Below are 20,174 nucleotides of genomic sequence, written 5' to 3'. Positions count from 1 at the left end.
AGTCTTTTTTTTTTAATAAAAATAATAATGATTAAAGCAACATCAACACATAACAAATGAAACTAGTGACACTTTTTATATATACAGATGGAATGCACTCACTCTGAACATACCAAGTCTGATTTTGAAATATATAGCATAAAAGACAAGTTCATAGCATTTAGAAGGCACAAATCCTTCAAGATTTTTTTGTTTGACATAACTAGGAGAATCTACAACATATCAAACCTGTTAGGAAAGCATAGAGAGACATATGTCCAATCCAGAGACTTATATCCAACGCCCTCTAAATTGAAACATACAGGACAATCTCTTTACAATCACATCTCATCTTACTGGTACACTCTGTGTTCTACATGTATACTGATGTACGGTTCCCATTCTACGTAATAACCTATCTATGAACATAGAGTATTTCAACTTAAAAACAGGGCAGACAATGAAAGAAACGCATACAGTTCATAAATGCTTCCTGTAAAAATGTGAAAACTGCCCAGTAAGCAAATAAAAATTATGTTAATTAAGGGAAAAGTGGAGTAAGCAAACAGAAAAGTAGATCAGTTGCTTAAGTAATGGCTGTGTTGTCAAATCATTCATTCAATCATTAAAAAAGGAAAAAAATCTTCCTTCATAAGCCTGCAGGCATACTATCTCATTAAATCTCTTCTATTAATTAGCCTGTACAAGTCTTTATGTGTTTGTGTGGAATAGATCCAAGGAGAAAGTGTGACTAGACCCACAGCAGGTAGCTGGTTTCCTTCTACCTCAGCACCAACCCAATGCCATGTGTTAGCAGGACAAAAAAATCACTCACTGTTCTGTAAAAGCATTGAAACCCATCGAGCTGGCAGTTATATGTCTAATTTCATCCTATATAGAGGTGGGTTTTGTCTTGTTCAGCTGATAAAACAGTCCACAATTTTGTGGTTTAGGCCTTTACAGGAGCAGCTCCAGCTACAACACCAGCACCTCCAAATAAGTTGCTTCACAGAAGTTGCTGGTTTATACCAAAGGAATCACAACAAGGCGTTACTGAACATTTACTGAAGGTTATACAACAACGAGAAGCATACAACTTTCACATACATATAGCATCCTCACTACGACTGCTCAGATAGAGCAAGACACGAGTGAAGCAAGGGCTTTGCTTCTGTGTAACTCCCGCCAAAACGCTTACAAAAGTCTGCACCTGCTCACTGAACAACGCTCTGCTACCACTCAACGGCTACTGGGGCCAACAGAAAGCTGTTTGACCTCTCCGCGCACCAGCAGAAGTACAAAAAAAAATATTGTCCCATAAACGTCTACACACGTACCGACCGCTCTGCTGCCAGCATCTTCCCACAGAGCTGCGCCGGGCGCCATTTTGTGCGTGACCGCCACGCCCCAGTCGGGCGGGACGAGCCCACCCTGCGCCCGGCCCGGCCCTGCCGCCATCTTGTGTGGCGCCCGTGGGCTCCTTTCCGGGCTCCTTGTCCTGGGGAGGCTATAAAAGAAACCGAAAAACAGAAAAACTGGAATACGTAACGGCCGGACTCGCGGTAAAATCGTAAGGGTTAGCGAACGTGCGCCGGCACACGCATAATGATGGGAAGGTGGCGAGAGGCAGCTCCCTCGCCCCTCAGCGCGGGGAGGTCTCTGTCCTGAACGGCGTTGCTGTCTACGCGCAGAGCTGGTTCAGGGCTCTCCGGTGGCGCTAAGCACGACCGAAAAGCGCTCTGCGTTTCTTGCTGATGTGACAAAAGAGAAGGGATACGTCAAACCCCGCCCGGTGCTGTCCGGAGCCGCCCCCTTCTCCTCCTCCTGCTGCGAGCGCCGGACCCATCCTGCTGCCGTAGATGAGGCTTCCCCGGCTCGTTCGGGTGCGTGATACACCTCTCCCTTTGCCTTTTCCTCACACCTCTGTCGTCCCTCTGCACCCTCAGGATAGGCGCCGCAGCACCGCGGGATGCGGGGGCGCTGAGCCCGGCCGGCTCTGAGGAGACCGGGAGACCCGGGACCTCGCGCGGCCCAGCGCCCCCAACTCTTTCAAATCTGCTAGAGCGGAGTTTTCCTCTCGCTTCATTTTCCAACTGCCATTTAAAATGACGTGGTTAGAATGCTGAGCGGAAATATGCGTAGATTCCCTACGGTAAAACCAGTTTTAAGCCGGTTGTTTTGTTTTATTGGGAGGACTGTGGTGTTAAACATCTCGAAGTGGCAATTGGCGTGGTCACTGCTAGCTTACACAGAGAACTAACTGTTTAAGCCTCGTACAGTAATGAGAAATATGAAAGTTCCTGCGGGATTTCTCTGTTTTTTTCACTAAGTATCTCGTACCAAATCTTCTTTGTTTCATTGGGAAATGTGGAAGCTCTGGAGCAGGCTCTAAACAGTCCAGGACTTAGGAAAGTGCCAGCTGATACAGACCTAAAATGCAGTCAGCTTTGCCTGGTGTCCCTAGCCCGGCCTCCTCAGAGCAGAGGAAGCACAAAACGCAGCTTTGGTGGCTCCTGTGGTGAAGTCACTCCTGTTCTTTCCCTTCAGCACAGTGGCTTCCGCATGGCTCATCTCAAACAAAGGTCGTTATTCCACTCAGGGCTACACCCGCTCATGTTATATCCTGGTTTTGCTGCTGCAGATACAGTTGTGAAGCGTTAGAGAAACAAATGCTGTCAGAAATTACAGACTCTATTATAGACTACGTTTAGAGTGTGAAGGGTTTCCCTGCCTTTCTTTAAAGACCTTTCTTAAAATGAGACCTCATACGTTGACTTAGCATTGTTAGTAAGGGATACTTTGTCTTTAGAATCGCATTGGTATTTATATATTGTGCAACATTTGTGCTGCAATCATTGGAACAAGGGTTTAATGTGTGGTATTAAACATAAAAGAGGAAAATTGCTTGAACTTTATACATGTGTACCAGTCTCTGCTTGTTAATGCCAGCAGGGAGTTACTGGAGTTTTGTGTGTCTTTGTATGTGAAGTTTTAGTTCCTGCTCTGTAGATAATGGAAAAAAAAAACTGTCCCTGATTTTGGTTGTATGCTGTATGGACTGGATGCAGTGTGAAGTAGTTCACAAATAGGAGTGCAATTAACTTTGTTAGCTTAGTAGAAGCTAATGAACATACAGATGTTTTTCTGCCTGTTTTAGTGTGGAAAGGAAATGATTTGTGGTCTGAGGGTTAAATATGCTTACCAACATTCTCAGGTGTTTACCTTAAAAAATACTCTTCTTGTTAACCTTGTGTGCAGTGCAGTACTCAGGATCAAAAGATAGTGCAGACTTAGACAAATATAGCTGTGGCAAAGGTGGTTTGCTGTGCAGTATGTGAGAAATTCATGACCTTTAAAATCTTACGCTTTGTTCAGGAAAGTCTGAAAGTTAACTAAACCCAGAAACTTACATTTAAGTTCTCTTTGGTACTGTCCCCTTGAGGTGTGTTTTTTCTCAGAGCTCTTTTGGGGATAGGAGAACACGTGAGTCATCCTAGAATTAGTGACTTTCTTTCCAGAAACCCTGTTTCCCAGAAGAGCCCTTCCTCTGTCAAAGTGTGGGATGATCGTGAATTAAAATAACCAGGCTTACAGAAAACTCTCCCCTCACCAGTCATTTTCCCCCCGCGTGACAGGGGTTTCCAGATTCTTTGCATACCAGAGGAAAAGAGATTTCGTTGTTGTTCCGTGTGTAGAATGTTCACACATTCTGACATGATCTGCAGTATCCTTGGATCTGTCAGTGGTGGTGGTTGCGTTAGACTGCAGATGTTTGGAATTATTCTAGATTTTCTTATAAATTTGGAATGTAAATGGGAATGTGTAGTACTTTAGTTTTCTTTTTTTCAACCATTTTCCTGCTTTGTAAGCTTTGCATTGAAATCTTTACTCAGTACATGGATTATTGAACTGAAGATGAAAATCTTGAGTGTTTTCTTGCAGCAGTATTGGCAAACTACACATGCAGATGAACATGCAAACTATTAGGGCCGTTTTAACTCTGATTACTCAAATTTTTCTTTCCTCTTGAGAAGAAAAGCTGGCTTTCCTCTCCTCTTTGTACATTCAATAACTCTCCTCATTGCAGCACCCCGGTTATCTTAAGTTCAAAGGCTGCTGGGTTTTACGGTGCCATTGCTCTTCTCTTTTTTCTTTGATTGTTGCAGCTATGATAACTGTGACACTGGCACAAGTGGTCCTATTGGATGGAAAGGTGAAGCATGATGCCCTTCACCTCTCAAGGTGAAGTGGATCTGGCTCAGATCCGTGCAGATTCTTGCTATCAAAATAGGACGACATGCTTTTTAGATGCAAAGTTATAAACTGTTTTACTTTACACTAAACACATCATTTCCCTCTTACTCATTTCCCACTCTGAATCCTGAGGGAATAATTGTTACTGAGAAATCACTACACATGCACAGTTGGTTTTCCTTTTATTTGGAGCATCATTCCTGGTCCACCAGACTGGTGGAATCGGAAGAATTCCTGATCCAAGGTCATTTTACCCCCAGCTAGAATGAGGAGGTAGCCCCCAGCCATAATTTGTGATGCCGATATCTGTCCAACAGAAGATGAGCTGATGTGATTAACTTCGTCAATGAACCATCATTGGAAATTACTGGATGGAAATCAGTGTCTGCTGGATTTGGATCGGTGATTTGGCAATGGTCAAACACCAGTCTTGCAGTGTTCTTGTGGACAGACCTGGACACAGGTAAGAGAGTTTCAGCACTGGAAGCGTTGATAGGCTCATTTTTTTTTTATAGCGAGCATGTGATTTATCTTGTAGAAAGGAAGTTCATGAAAATAAATAATTCATATGTGTTTTTTAAAGGTAGATTATTTTTAAGACAGCATATAAATAGTGATTTTGCATGTCTGAAATTTTAACTCTGTAGGAAATTCCTACCGCGCACACATGTCTTTTTTTAACTAGTTTTAAAAGATTAGGTAGAAATCCACTAGAGTAGTTTTTAAAAAAAGTTTATCTGAGATTTCTGAAAATGGTCACAAGTTGTTAAATTCCCATCTCTCTTCAGACTGAGTCATAAATATGACTTCCTCAAGCTCTTTTGAAAGTCCCAGCTGGATGTATCTAGGAGATGCTTTCATATGACTGTTTTGGACATCCCCCTTATTGACTGCATTGTATCACAGAAACAGTCTGTGTGTAATTCTCACAAATCTTTGATGTTAGATTGAAAATAAGACGTTAGTAAGAAATATGCTTTTCTTCTGATAGAAAACCGTCCAAAACCTGCCCCCGTGCATGAGGGATTCCTCTGCTTCTCAAGGGCCTGAAAATGTTCCTACCTTGCCCTTCCACCCCAGCAGGTCCATGTGTGAAATAGAACAGATTCAAAAGTACAAGTATTTTGTCTACCCAGTTTGATTTTGTTGAAAGCAAAACTTTTCAGCTTGCTGTATTAAAAATGTTGTGGTCCTAGGTATGTGAAAGGGAAGTGCAGGAGTACTTAGGCTGAGTAATGCTTCTGTCTCTTAATGTGATGGGTTTGTGATATTTTACAGCTCGCTTGTGCTGCCTTTCCTTACCCACCTCTTCTGGTTTGCTGCTGAAGGTGGGACCTTGAGGTCGTAGCAGCTGCTTGGGTTATAATCCCCTGGTGATTCAGACATTCTATCAGCAAGATTGACAGTGCTTTTTTTGCCTTTTTTTTTTTTAATACTGATGACTTGCTATTGTGACTGTCAGCACCAGCATTGGAGGACAAAGCCAGTGCAGTCTTTGACTCGACAAGGAATATGGCTCACTGGGATAGATGTGCATAAAGGAGACTTTGCCCTGAGAACTTGAGCTTGACGTGCTCTTTTAGTGGGCAGTGGAACCCAATCCATGAGTTTAATCAAATCCAAATCTTACACCCTTTCTAAGGAAAGTCAGTGGATGTACAGTTATTTTTCATTTAAACAGCATTGGAAGGAGATTAAAAAAAAAAAAAACAAACCCACCCACAGCTTGTAGATGAGTTTATCTCACCTCTTTAATGCATGGACATAGTATGTGGCATGTTGATGGTGACTCCCAGAATGTATAGCAAAAGGCTCAAAATGTTTTTAAAAATGTTTTCCAGGTACTAGAATCTTTTAGTGTGTTAGGCTTTGAAGTCAAATTGGCTTTTGCTTTTTGGAATAATTTCAACAAAACTATGCAGTATAGTGACTGAACTCCTTGTAAGGGCTAAGATTTGCCTTCAGATTGCTCATTTCCCTTTTCTCCGTGTAGGTAACAGGGATCAGAGGAAGTTAGATAGAATTTCCATTGGTGGTGGGAGTGGAAATTGAACGTAGTGCCCTACTTAATTTGTTAATCGCAAGGGTGGAGTTTTTTCTAGGTTTGAATTTTTGTTTCGGTTTTTATTATGGTGAAACATGGATGTCACATGAAGAAAAAAGCAGTCTATGGCTTACGTGTGCCTCAGAGTTAACCAATTTGCATACTTAAGGTTAGAATTTTTTCTTTGTGTGTTTCTTCAATCTTTCTGAGTGTGGAGGGTCTGTGTGGGGAATCCTTAAAACCTCAATGACTCATTCAGTTTGGAACCACTTTAAATGATACTAGTAAGTAAGAAAATCCACATATTCCTGAATTTATAGATAAATAATGTTTAAAAATATTACACATTATATTGTGAATATTTCCTTTATTTTAACTTAAGGCAAAGCGTATGCTTTGTAGTAGTGCTTTTATATGGTGAGGTTAATTCTTTTGTCTGCAGTGTGTGCTTATGCTACCTCTTAGCTCCAAAACTCCTCCTAAAACTTCCTTGAGACTTTTAAGGGAGAAAAGGTGGTGGTGAGCAGGGGAGTAAAGTGTTGCTGGGAGTTGGTCAGAGCTTTAGACTGAAATTGTTGTAGAACTTTACTCTTATTTCCAGAATCACTTGAAATGTCACTCACAACCAAGCTGCTGACTTCTGTAAATTCCATAGGAAGTGAAACAGACTTGTGTTAAGGTTAATTTTACTCTTAAAAGAATGTACATTTTTTTCAGATTAGTATGACCCACCAATTGCTTTTGGTTCTGTAATGAACAGCTTGGAGAACCCCTTGAGAACAGGAGGTTTGCATAGGCTACATTGGTGTTTTAGTTGTTAGTTAGATACGTCAGATAGCAGTTAACAGTGAACTTGAGCAGCACGTCACCGATTTTAGTACCTTTTAATTCTCTCTCACAGAACAGCTCATGTAAAAATTCCTCTAGTTAAAAATGAACACCAGAGAAGTGCGGCGGTACCCATGGCCTTCACACCATGTTGGCGTCCTGTTTAAGAACCAGTAGGCTGGCAGTTTCAAAGGGACAGCGACAAAGTGATGACCAGGTGCCAAGTGCCAGCTGTCCTTATTCACCAGATTGAAGAAGAATTGGATAAAGAAGAAGAGGAGATGATGGTTTTTCTCTGCCGAGACCTTGCTCCTGACTTGGCCACTGCTGACCTTAGAGAGCTGTTGCTGGCTTTGAATGAGAGGGAGAAATTGTCTTTTCTTGGCTTGTGTGAGCTGTTGTACAGAGTTAAGAGGTTTGACTTGCTGAGGAGGATCTTGAAGACTGAGAAAGTGGCGGTAGAAGCTAACCTTGCCAGGAGTGTCAGCCTTGTCCCTGATTACAGGTAATCCATCTGGTTCATATTGCAAGGCTACTCTGTTTTGTTGAAGATGTCTGTGGGTTGTTTTGCTTGGGGTTTTTTGTGTGTTTGGGTTTATTATTTTGTGTGTTTGTTTTTTCTTTTTTGAATAGGTCTTGTGGGTAAAAGAAAAGCAGAAAAGGGCATTATGTCTGGAGTCACAGTGAAAAGAATAAGACTTAGTAGCTTCTTACAAGTCATGGCATCTATCTCTAGGGAGTTTGTGTGTGTTAATAAAACCAGTGATGTTTGTACAGTTCTAGATTAGCAGATAGAAATGACATTTTAGAGGAACACCGTTAGTTAGAGATATTTTCTTACCTAGTTTGCTTTGGGCACACAGCCTAGTGGTATAGCTTTTCTCAGGGGACCTGTCTCCTACTACTTTTTACTCTGTAGTTTTAAGAGGCTTAAATTAAGAAACTCCAGTTAGTTTCTTTGAGAGACATCAGAAGGAGATACATGTACTCACAGGGAAGATTATCCTGTGTAAACTCATCCCTGAAATAAACCCCCTGTAATTACTAGGTAAAAAGTTAAAGATGTGTTCTGTTGTGTCATTCTCTCGCTTCATCTCTACTGAAATATGAAGGAGACTTCTGTTTTCCTAACAGCGGCTATTACACAATCTGAGTAATATGAGTGCTGATTAGCAAGAATAGGTATTTTGCAATTTAGTCTTGGAGCAGGGTAGGCTTTTTTCCTGTCGTTTAATTGGGAATGGTGCATTAAGACTGGAATGTGGGAGAAGTTGGATAAGAGCAGGATCTTGCTGGAAGCTGATCCTTTAGAAAGGTCTCATCTTTATTTCAGGGCTCTAATGCTAGAGATGAATGAGAATCTGGAAAAAGAAGAAGTGGGTTCTCTTGCCTTTCTACTCAGAGATTATGCACCTCGCATGAAAATGGCAAAAGATAAGGTACGTCTTTCTGCTGGTCTCCTCTAGAGCAATGAGAGGTTAGAGTGAAAAGGGCAGTAGCTAGACAGCAGAGGAGGGGAGACACTGCCACAAGGCGTAGCAAGACAGGAGGAGACAGAAGTGGGGAAGTGGAGGAGTAGTTGCTTATATTTCTGGGTTTGTTTTTTAATTGAAGGAAAGCAGCATGGGAAACTGTAAGAGGGAACAGCAAAGGTTTGCTGTAGTGAATGGTGTTATCATCAACCTCACAGGCAGAAGGCATTAAAAAAATATCTCTTCAGTACTACCGATCTGAAAATTCATATATGAAGGACCTCAAACCAATAACCATATGAAATGTATCTTGTATTACAAGTTCACTTTTTATGTCTGTGCTCTGCTTCACTTATAAAACAACAGCTTTATTTTAATTATGTCTTTGTCTGTACATTTGCATTCTGACTACTTAAGTCCTCTAAGAAAGCAGAGATTCAGTAGAGGGTCCAGAAAATGATCACTCTGTGTAGAAGACTGAAGATTTGTCTCTGTCCTTTGTGGTTTTTTCTTTTTCCCTCTTTAACCAAAGGAGGAGAGAGGCCCCGCAAATTCCCCAAAGCTTTTCTTACCTCTCACTTGGTGGCAGGTGAGGTGACATTCCAAGTGGCTGGCTTTGTACCAATGAGGAAATGCAAAACCGTTTCCTCAAAAACATTACTTTCTAGTTTCCATTACTCCTATGATAATAATTCTTCTATCTTCCTGATAATTTTCGTAGTGTTTCAGAAGGTAATATCTATAACTCTTATGGCTTATCTATATGGCTTATCTATATGGCTTATCTATATGGCTTATCTATATGGCTTATCACTTCCCCACGTTCTCTTCTGTGTTGCTTTTGTTACTTACTGATAGAGGAAAAAATTCTGGTATGAGAATTTGGTTTTCTGTTGCTATTCTAGAGTTTCCTAGCTCTTGTGATTGACCTGGAGAAACTAAATTTGGTGGGTCCTGATCAACTGGATTTGATAGAAAGTTGTTTTCGAAATATTCACAGGATAGACCTGACCAGGAAGATTCAGAAGTACAAACGTGAAGGTAAGATGCTATTTTTGTACTGGTAACTTGATAGCAAGGATCAGATGTGCTCTTAACTGAAGATAAAATAATGAGTTAGAGTATTTGCATGCTTCATAGAAGTAGGCTTTTAAAACAGCTGATATATCATGGTGTATTTCTCTGTGTGTTTGTTAAATTTTCAGCTTTAATGTCCTCCGTTCATTCTCAGCCAGTGTATGTAAATGCACTTCAGGCATCTCTCCCTAATCTCAGTCTGATAGATCCTCCTTATAATTCAGGGGTAAGTAGACAATAAATCAGACAGATAATTTATTTCTAAATATTGCCACACACTGAAAGGGGATTAATCTTTGCAGAGCCTAAGGAATGAGTAATGTGCTAGTAACATGGCTTATTTCTCTTATTCCTGTTATTTGCTGGGTTTAGGGTTTGTTTTAAATCTGACTGAGAAAGGTCCCCTTTAAAGAGCCTCTGTGAATTCTTGCCTATTAGTTGGACATACAAAGTCTGTATCTTGAAAGTTTTTTCTACTATGCTGGGGAGTGAAAAGTTTTGCTTTGACTGTTCTTTGCAAAACAGTATTATTCTTTGTACTTCTAGACTTTGCAGGGAAAGTAGCTTTTTAACTTTGGAAGCTGAAGGTTATGACTTTTTAAGGAGCGCTTTTCAGGGCTTTTTTGTGTTTTGCTTTAATCTAATTTTAACAAGCATATCTCAGTATGTGAAAAGTCTTCGAATCCTATTGTATGTAGTAGTCTTTATATTTGGGTTAGGTCTGATATTGTAACAGTATGACCTTCCTTAAAGTCTTCAGCTTTGCAGAATGAGTTTGATGAAGTTATTTCTGTCACGTAGTCAGTAAATATAAATGTGTAAAGCTTACATACAAGACACCAGTGATGCAATTCGTCTTTACAAGCAAAGCCACAACAGCTTTGGTTTCCAGACTACTAATGAGAGTTTCCATTGACTTTCTGTCTTATGATAATATTGTTATAATTTCCTTTCTAATTCAGTGAGAGTTCTTCCCTGCTGCTCTGTAGAAAACAAATTTCACATCTTCAGAGGTTTTTTTTTTTTTTTGGTTTGTTTTACTAGTTTAGGGAATAAGCTTTTATTTGCTCCTCATGGCAAGCTGGTAGTTTTGTTTTAAGGAGGAATGGTTTGGGATTTTTTGTTTGTAGGGGTTCTTTTTACTTGTTGTTTTGTAATTCTTATTAGCTGATATATGTGAACTAAAATATGTGATCTTTTATTGAGGAAGAAAAATACTATTGTGTTATATTTTGGAACACATGAAGGAGAGAGGGGAAAATATACCTTTTTTCTTCATTTTAGATCCAGAATACACACAGATTAAAATCGCAAAATGGACAAAGTCTTATTCCGGGTAAGAGTATTTTGTCTGAGTTTTGATAATCTAAAAGAACCAAACAATTAATTTCATTGTATCAGAAGTGTTGTTTGATAGTTGTGTTTATGGCTAATCCAGCTGATAACACCAGGAGCAGAGAGTATGTGGTACCTCTGAAAACTGAGCCTTGCCTTGTTGTTTGCTCTTACATTTGCTTTGCTTGTGCTGCCAGATATTAAAACTCTATTGAAACTGGTGTGGGCTTCCACTGTCACGACTTTTTAAGGGAGTAAAGATTTTATTAATACAATTGTGGAGAAGGTTGAGTGGGCAGCTCTGGAGGCCTGTGTAGTACGAGTCTTGAGCAGAAGGTTGTTGGGAGTTCAGTGGTAGGCTCTCCCCAGGGCAGCCAGGAAGGTGCCAGCAACTGCCAGGTTCTTACCACAGGGATTGTGTTTGTTCTGGAAACCCAAAATACCTCTCAAGTATGGTGATATTTTAAGAGTACTTGGCTGAATTCTCTCAGTGCAGGAGAGGTGGTTTGCTTGTTCGTTCTAGTCACAAGCAGTGTAGAGTGCAATCCAAATAACATTTTAGAGGTGCCTCTTTGCTTGTGTTTTTTTTTTGTTTAACTTCAGTAGCATACGTAGAAACAAAGAGGGGTCCAGATGAGTGAGAACTTAGCTGGATTAAATAGGTTCCTCTTTAACTGATTAACATCAAAAAAATATCACTGGTACCTACATACTGAGATGGCTTCTATATATTTTAACTGCAGCAGAACCAGTCCACATGTCCATTCAGGAATCAGGACCAGTGTCACAGAAGGTATGTGTGCATGCATGTAAATATAATAAAAACGTCTGCAGGTATTTACCTTGGTTTTCTTTGTTTCATTTTGAGATTCCCTTTAATTGTGTGCAAACACAACAATGTGTACATCCATATGTCCCTCAGCTGTAAACAGGTCCTATGAATTGCTTTTGCAGACCATATTTTTAACACAAAATATTTGCTGCTACCATGGAAGCAACAGTGCGCAAAATGCGTGTACGTAAGATGTGCATACAGATTTGCACACAGTGTATTTGTTAGTGGAGGCTGTTGAAAGTCGGACCTTCTACCATTTGCATTAGAAGTCAAAGGACTCCTTTGTGTGCAGTACATTTTCTTTATTCTCTCCTCGTCCCTTGCTCTCCAGGTAGCAGATGGCCATGCTTTGGGTGCTAATGATAAGAACGGACTCCTGCTGTTTTCTGTAGCTCTTGTATGGGCCAGGAACCAGGGAGTTACCTATACCTATATACCTATAAATTGTAGTCTTTTAAAAGGGACAAGAACTGTGAAAGGGTCATTACAGATTATTTATTAACAAGGAGGCTGTTCTACCACAGAAGGAAATAAATGTTTTGATGAGTAATGCCTGCTTGCACACTTGAAGAACACAAAAGTTCTCTACACTTACTGTGTGGGCAGTATAAAGCTTATAGCTCCCAACATCTCCATAGCAGTTACAGTTAAATAAATTAATTTGGAAGCACTACAAAAAGCCCCTCCACCCCATACAGCTTTTTTTTTTCATTTTAAATATTTGAAGATCTGTCCAGTGTTAAGGTTCAGTCTCAAACTTCCTTCTCTCATTTCTAGTACAGTCTTAGTCTTTATTTAGGGATCATTATGACAGTAAGACTGCATAACACAAAATGCAAAAATTAAGCCTGTATTAGCATGTCTCCTGATTTTTTTTTTTTTTTTTTTTTTTGCTTTTGTGGTGTAGGTAAGACACGCTACATCCCAGTAGATAGGCTTCTGCTAGCTACTGTGCAAAAACAACAGAATGTAACTGAATAGATCCGAGGTAGTTAAATTTGAGAAAAGAATCAAGTCTGCAAGTTGAGAAAGTGATATATTAACTTAGTATTTGTCCTTCACATTCTTTAGGTGTTTGTTGATCAGTACAGAATGCAAAGTCAGCCTTTAGGAATATGCCTGATAATAGACTGTATCGGCAATGACACAGGTAAGTCTGGAATCTGAAGTTCCTTGTCCTGTTAATCTCAGATAGCTACAACAGTTTAGGGTAAAGAGTATGATGTACGTTTCTCAGCCAGACTAAGGTGATGTTGTCCTAGTCAGCTATCAGTCTTAGTAACTGTTTAAAGCAGAGTGTTGGAAGGCCCAACCTGAGGTTAAAGCCAACTCTCCTACCTATTGCAAACAAGATTTGAGGGTTTCTTTTGGCGTGGAATCTCTGGATTAAAGAATGTATAAAGGGATGGACTGAATTTGGGGAGAGACAAAAAGGATGTTTAGAAACCAACAGAACAGTTAAGATACCGTCATGCAGCAGGTTGTTGGCAAAGGTGGTAAAGACAGGGTTTCCCATCAGTTAATAAAACCAAAACCAAAGCTGTCGTAGATGTGAAGCGTAATATATTGGACACCACAGACTTGGAACAGCTAAAAGCACAAGGTCTTTTATTAATAATGCATCTTGGCTTCTGTTACATCTTGCACACACAGTTAAACTGAAACCATCACCAGAGCTTTATAGGGAGAAGAATCTTTCATCCTTCCCTTTTAGTTTAGTTACAAAAAAAAAAAAAAAAAGAAATCAAACAAAAAACACCACACAGACACAAAACCACACCAACAATTTGCATGTAGAATTCAAGGTAGTCAATGCCATGCTTACAATATGGGTTTTTCCTGATTGCCTTTGCAGAATCCAAAAATTAGATTCTTGAATGATCAAAAAACCTTGTTCTCTATTCATTGAGGCTAAAAATAAAACGAGGAGAGTACTTGCAGTCAGCTCTGTAATAGGCCAGGAGATGAAGAGGGTTTGTGGGCACATCTGTCTCCTAACTAATGGTCCAGAAGGTGGACCAGCTTAGAATTATTGATGTAGTTGTTGAAGAACAGTGGATGTAGAGCAGACACAGAAAGTACCATTTTGATGTTTGCTTCACAATAGTATTTTAGCTAGATGATATAAACCAAGATGCCCAGTTTGCCATTAGGGTAACAGTGACTAGAACTGATGCACAATCCTGCCATGTGTGGAAAAGGGGGACAAGGAAGAAGGTGCTTGACTCAGTTACATGCAACTAGGAAGCATCCTTGGCAACCAGTTATGGTCTCTCCTGCCAAATTCATCAATGACTCCTGGAAAAAACAAAAGAAATAAACGATGCAACTGCTTGATATAGAAATTAAATTTTTCAATCTAAAACACTTCTTCACTTCTACTCTCAAAAAAAAAAAATAGCTGTCTTTGTACCAAGAGGAAAATGAATCCAAGACAGCCTGCCAAGGGCTGGCAGACTGGGACGGGGGCAGCTCTTGGGATCAAATGTTCTGCTCTGTCCTGTTGTCCCTCCTTTACTTTCCTGTTTATCTTTGGCACTGGACATTTCCTATCTGTGTATAGGCAGTGTATATGTGGTTTATATTAAAGAGCGGATGCAACAGGTATGAGTCAAAGTAGTAGCTTGTGGTTCTCTGAACACAAAATACGTGTGGTTGTAACCACCATGCATCTGGTTTCACTCCCATATTAATAAACATCCAAAGTATAATAGCTATTCAGAGCGTAGCACATTTTCCTGCAGCGCAAGTTAACACAGATACACTAGAGTTAAATCTTGATTTTTGGCTATCAGCAGTTTTAATTTCTAAGATATTTGAAAGGGTTCGTTGTTCAACTTTTTTTTTTTTCCCCTGAAAATGCTGTTCTGTCACAGCTGAGACTCCAGTGTCCATTCTCCACCCGGAGTCTGTTTGATATAGTAAGAAGTGTAAATCGCTACAGCAGGTTCCTTTTTGCTTCATGAAAGGGAGTCTCTGTTTCTGATGCAGCTCTGTATAACATTCAGAGTAATTTTGAAAAACTGAAAGGTGAAACAGACTTCCCATGCTATCCAGATCACTCTTTACCAATTTGAGACTGTTCTGCGTGAAGCATTTTGTAATGTTGTTTCTTGCCTAAAGTTCTAGGAACTTCAGATACTGGCTATAAATGAAAGCATGCAAGTGTCTATGGAATTTGGAACAGATCACATGCCAAATAATAGTGTCTTTGCTGTCATGAAGTATGTAACTCATGTTAAATGCAACATGCATGTAGCACTATAAGTATGTAATGTACTGTGATCAACATCAAGTGCTCCCAATTTTTTAATTATTGTGATGAAATAAATGTCTTATGTCCAGTAGCTAAATACTGTGAGTCAGGATAGTCGATATTGAGCCTTGATGTGCTGTAATTTAATTACATCTTGTTTTTTTCAGATATGTTGGAAGAAACCTTCAGAGGCTTAGGCTATGACATTCGTTGTCACAGATACTTAAATACAAATGCCATGGTTCAAACGTTGCTTGAAGTTGCAAGGTTGCAGAAGCACAGAAATTGTGACAGCTTCATTTGTGTATTGGTCAGCCGTGGAAGTCCTCAGAGCATCTTCTGCACAGACCATACCTTTTCTGGATTCCCTTTGGAACAAATAAAGAAATATTTTACAGCAGACTCGTGTCCTGAACTCCTGGGAAAACCAAAGCTTTTTTTTATTCAGAGCTACATTGTGCCAGAAAATGAGCAAGAATGTACTAGTCTGTTGGAAGTGGATGGGAATGATGAGAAAAGCATTGCCAATGCAAAACCCCCTTGTAAAGTCACTATCCCTCAAGAGGCAGACATCTTTTGGAGTCAGTGCAAGGTGGATGCGTCTACGTTAGAAAGATCTGGAACTTCATCCTCATATTATCTGCGTTGTCTCTCTGAGCTACTCCGCAATCCTCATAAAAGGTAAACCAAAAGGAAAAATGAACCCTCTTCCTATAGCAGCCTGATGTCCTAGAGAAAGTGATGCCTTGAGTTTTTCCTATCTGGACCTGTAATCTGTCTTCATGCTGTGCTGTTGGTTAAAAAAACAAATAACCTGATCCTGAATGATGGCACAGAAAGGCAGTCTAAAGTAAGAGTGAAGTTTCTGATTCTGGAGAATGAAATTGAAGTGTGTTATGGCACTGGGGCTTGCAGAGTGAGAAGGGAAGAACATGTCCTGGGTAATGTATGTCAGTGCTTTAGACACGATTGGAAACCAGGGACATACCAGGCTGTTGCTAAGTTGAGGGTTGCCTTTTATCATTAAGATGGGCTCTGCTTGCAAATATAGAAAGTCAGTGCCTTAGCTCAGGGAAAAGGCAGAGAGGGAAGGGTTTTGTCCTTTCTTTAGATCTAATTAACCCTCTGCTCAGGGAGCCAGTCAGTCCATAGTCTTGAATTTAAACTATCATAAAACTACCTAAGAGATTATCAAAAAGAATCTGGGCAAAAGTCAGATATGTTTGGATATATAACTTAACAAGGAAAGTTTTCTTTGTACAGCTGTTTTTCAAGGCAGTTGCAGGGTTAACATTTAGCACCTTTTTACAAACCCTAAAACCTTGTAATGAATTGCAGATCATCATGTCAGCATCACCAATATCATGATGGTAATTTAGCTTATAACAGTCTCCAAAATGCATATTCAGCCTTGGGTTTTAGAGGTGTAACCTCTGCAATGAAGACTGAAAATCAAAACTTTCTCCTTGCCAAGTCTGAAGCAGGCTTCTCCCCTGGGGGTTCTTGATGGTGTCTTGTTCATTCTCTAATGGAAAGCTTTTACTTTTGTTGCTGCAGGAAACTCTCTATATTAGATATCCATACAGAACTGAACAGAAGAGTCTATGAATGGAATCAGACTGCTGACCCAAGCCAACAATACTCCCTTCTGCTCCAGCACACACTGAGGAAGAAACTTTTTCTTTCTCCCACTTAACTGCTGTTGGAAAGGACATTTCTGAAGAGACTGACAAGAAACACTTCCTGTGATCCAGACAGTTTTGCACATCCTTTCACTTTATGCCTTCTTCTTACATGTGTATATAAAGTGCATATTGCATGCAAATACAGGGATTTAGAAGCATTTTGGTGTGTTAAGGCACAAGATTTTATATTTTCATACAGAAGGCTCTGAAAGCTTGGATGAGAACGGCAGCTATCGTATAGCACGGCAACAGATCTTACAACCAAGAGCAACAGGTAAACAGGGTGGAAAGAGCTCTAAGCTGCATAGCTGTTGTGTTTTCCAGGGTTTTGTGGCTTTATTGTTTCTTTGGTTGTTGGTTCTTCTGTTGATGCTTAAAACACATACAAGCCAGTGCAAACCACTGAAATTCACTGGGTACTTTCCCCAGTACCTTCCAGAGACTGTAACAAAAGAGATAGATGGTCATTTAAATAATTTGGATTCCATCTACCTGCTGCATTTGAGGTTGTGATTCACCCAGAACACTGTGTCGTCAGTACTGGCTGCAGCACGCAAGAGTTATGTGTTAATAAATGAGAGAGTCTGCTGTGGTTTGGGCTGTGTTTTCCACTCATGCAAATACTGAGGCTGCATGTGGCAATACTTGACAGTAACCTGCCACACAGTGAAAAGGATGTGGGATTTTGGCAGATGTTTCGTGGAAGCTGAAACATGATGCATACTTATTGCAAGGAGCATAGTTGTAAAAATGTAACAAATACTTGAACCTAAAGGTCATGTAGCAGCCACTGGCTCTTAAGACTGGATTAAACACCATACCGTCACTACTTTTGCTTATGAAGAAGGATATGTCTTTATTGATTTTTTTTTAATTTTATTTTTTATTATTTGTTTTTAATTATTATTATTTCCCCCCCCCCCCCAATTGCCCTGTTATTCTGAAAAAGACATGAGTGAAAATTGTCTTAAATACGGAAATTTTTCTCTGGTGGAGCAGATGCCAGGCATCAAGATTTCTGTTAACCTGCTTGTTATACAGCAGCATAACCTGGATGAGTTGTACTGAAATTTATTGTCACTGAATTTATGGTGTTCTCTTCCCTCCTAAAGTAGGCCACTTGCAAACTTACAATACTCCTGATACAGTCTTCTGCCCAGGAAAAAAAGTGAAGGCCTTGGCATGCCTTGCTTGGTTCCTGGTGTAGGTGCACCATACATCTTTCTGGCAGGTGTTGCATGCAAGCAGAAAGGAAAGGGGTATTTGTTAGTACAAGGTATGTTAGTTCCTTGAGCAAATACACTGCAAAAAGATGTTGTGCTAGTGTAGCTGCATTTGATTTGAGCAAAAAAGCAGGTGTGCTTACATATATAACCTCACCAGCAATGCTTTTTGGTGTAGACCAAGCCTAACAGGCACCAAGCCTATTGATACTTGGCATTGTATACTGTCAGTACACATTAGGATGTTGAGAATCATTAGGAGGGCTTGGCCAGTAAACTTACTTTAGTAGCAGTGACTTGTTTTATTCCTCGTTATTATATTGTACTTGGGTGTTAGTTTGACACCATTTGTATTAACGTTCTTTAAAAAGAAAAAAAAAGTCTTCTGAAGTTTCATTCAGAAAAAAAAACAAATGAATTTTCAAGTAGCTTCAATAGTTGAAAGTAGAAATTGCTTTTGTTTGGCAGAGAGTAGATATTGAAGTCTAAAAAATGCTCCTGAGTCCTTCTTTGTTAGGTGATGCAGGCCGAGTCTTCCTGGCTTAGGAAGTTGCTAAGCTGCTGGTTGCTGAGGATTGTTAAGAGCATACCAAGAGGAGAAACCCACTGAACTAAGACCTTACAGTTTTTAACCATGTAAAATATTGAGATTAAAAATATATTTATGTTAATGTACCGTTGTGTATAGTATATAAAATAAATTTTATATCATTGTATGTTTTCACTCATGATCTTGTTTTTAAATTTATATTCAGTTTTATTTGTATGTTCACTCTAAGAAGTTCAATACACAGATGTGATGAGAAGAAATTTTTGCACAATTTAGAAAAATAATTCACCTCTATTGCAAGCTTATGCATTCCATATTTTTTCTTTCCACTTTCATAATCTACATTGTCGTCTTTAATAAAAGTATATGAAAACTTTTTAATAGCTTTGAAGTGGGAAATGTAACACAACGTTTTTTGTTAAACTAGGAGTACTTGTGTTATTTGCGTTACTGTAATTTTATGCAGGCACAGGCATAATAGAAAATCAGTTTTTGCAGATTCAGACATCTTCTAAAAGCTATTTCTCTATGAGCATTAAAGTAAAAATACTAAATTGAATTTCATGCTGTTACAGGTGTGGACGTAAATGCATCATAGTGGGTGGGGAGAGGGGGCAGGTCTTCCTCTCAGTGTACTGTTTTCTATGAAAGGACCTACTGAACTGGTCTTTTGCATAAACTAGTGCCATATTGCTGCTGCCTCTAAAAATACTTTGTGTCTTAAAATAATGTTCATCTGTAATCTACATGCTCAAGTAGAGAACTGCATTGCATCAACAGAAGTGTCCGTATTATATGTGATAGGTTAAGAAAAACATTCATTTCTAACCCTGAATATTTAATAACTATCTTACAATAAAACACAGTTGTAATTTTGGAACTCTACCTTGCTCATGTTTCATGGGGCAAGAGAAGGATTAGAAAATAACGGATACGTGGTCTTACAAGTTACTTCCTGTAGTGGCTGGTAGATGAAGCAAACAGTATGAAACAAATATGTTTTCTGTGTTTGTAAAAATACAATGCAATTCCTAGTTATATATATCTATGTGATATTAATAGATGGGATTTCTTTCACAAATTAACTTCACTTTCTTCCTTTTCCCTTACTAGCTTTTGAATGTGATGAGCACTTCTGCTGCTGTATAGACAACCAAGAGCAGGGAGAGCAGAACCAAGAGAAGGCAGAGAGATGAGGGAAAGAAATATGGTTGTTTCAAGCAGGAACAAGAAGGGAAATGGTAGGGAGAACTGAGAGAAGAAGTAGGGAAGAGTTGGAGGAGAAAGACGACATCAATATTAGAAAGAAGAAAACAGGAGAAAATGGAGAAAGGAAGTAAGAATGATAGTAGCTATCCTTACAGGATTTAATGATGTGGGGGTTTGTGGGTTGGTTGTTTTGGGTTTTTTTGAGTGATGCTAAATACAACTACTTAATCAAAATATTATCTCTAGGATATATTCTGTTTCTGATAGTTTTGTGACAATGTAGGTTGGGTCCAAGGGTTTTGAAGTGTACGGATTTTTCCCTTTAGTGCATGATATGGTAAGTCCATGTCCCCTTCTGTAAGAAATGATGTAGAAACACGGCTTTGAAAACTTTTATCAGCTCCTGTAAGTAACCCTTGCAGTGAAA

At 39.5% G+C, this 20,174-nt stretch overlaps 1 protein-coding gene across 5 annotated transcripts; it reads left to right on the top strand.

Moving 5' to 3' along the window:
- The first annotated feature begins 1,406 nt into the window (after positions 1–1,406).
- On the top strand, positions 1,407–19,418 carry CFLAR (CASP8 and FADD like apoptosis regulator). 5 transcript variants are annotated; one of them, XM_065840785.2, is made up of 11 exons: positions 1,407–1,862; positions 4,551–4,696; positions 7,179–7,610; positions 8,439–8,544; positions 9,483–9,618; positions 9,783–9,880; positions 10,939–10,990; positions 11,733–11,782; positions 12,896–12,974; positions 15,248–15,761; positions 16,638–19,418. In XM_065840785.2, the coding sequence occupies exons 3-11, from the start codon at positions 7,315–7,317 to the stop codon at positions 16,774–16,776; spliced, it is 1,470 nt and encodes a 489-aa protein (XP_065696857.1). In that variant the 5' UTR covers positions 1,407–1,862; positions 4,551–4,696; positions 7,179–7,314; the 3' UTR covers positions 16,777–19,418. The 5 variants fall into 5 exon arrangements, with proteins under 5 accessions (XP_065696857.1, XP_065696854.1, XP_065696855.1 ...); XM_065840782.2 differs by having other exon boundaries at positions 4,498–4,696; XM_065840783.2 differs by having other exon boundaries at positions 4,494–4,696.
- Positions 19,419–20,174: the final 756 nt, after the last annotated feature.

This window comes from Patagioenas fasciata, chromosome 7 (genome assembly GCF_037038585.1).
Source record: "Patagioenas fasciata isolate bPatFas1 chromosome 7, bPatFas1.hap1, whole genome shotgun sequence".
Classification (NCBI taxonomy): domain Eukaryota; kingdom Metazoa; phylum Chordata; class Aves; order Columbiformes; family Columbidae; genus Patagioenas; species Patagioenas fasciata.
This window is presented reverse-complemented; position numbering and strand designations above follow the sequence as displayed.

What these genes read in the sequence shown, in the direction of transcription:
- CFLAR (XM_065840786.2), top strand. Translation starts at nt 7,315, where the DNA reads ATGACCAGGTGCCAAGTGCCAGCTGTCCTTATTCACCAGATTGAAGAA. An exon ending in TGAAAATGGCAAAAGATAAG is followed by an intron (nt 8,545 to 9,482) that starts GTACGTCTTTCT and finishes TTGCTATTCTAG; the next exon opens with AGTTTCCTAGCTCTTGTGAT. An exon ending in TGGACAAAGTCTTATTCCGG is followed by an intron (nt 10,991 to 11,732) that starts GTAAGAGTATTT and finishes TTTTAACTGCAG; the next exon opens with CAGAACCAGTCCACATGTCC.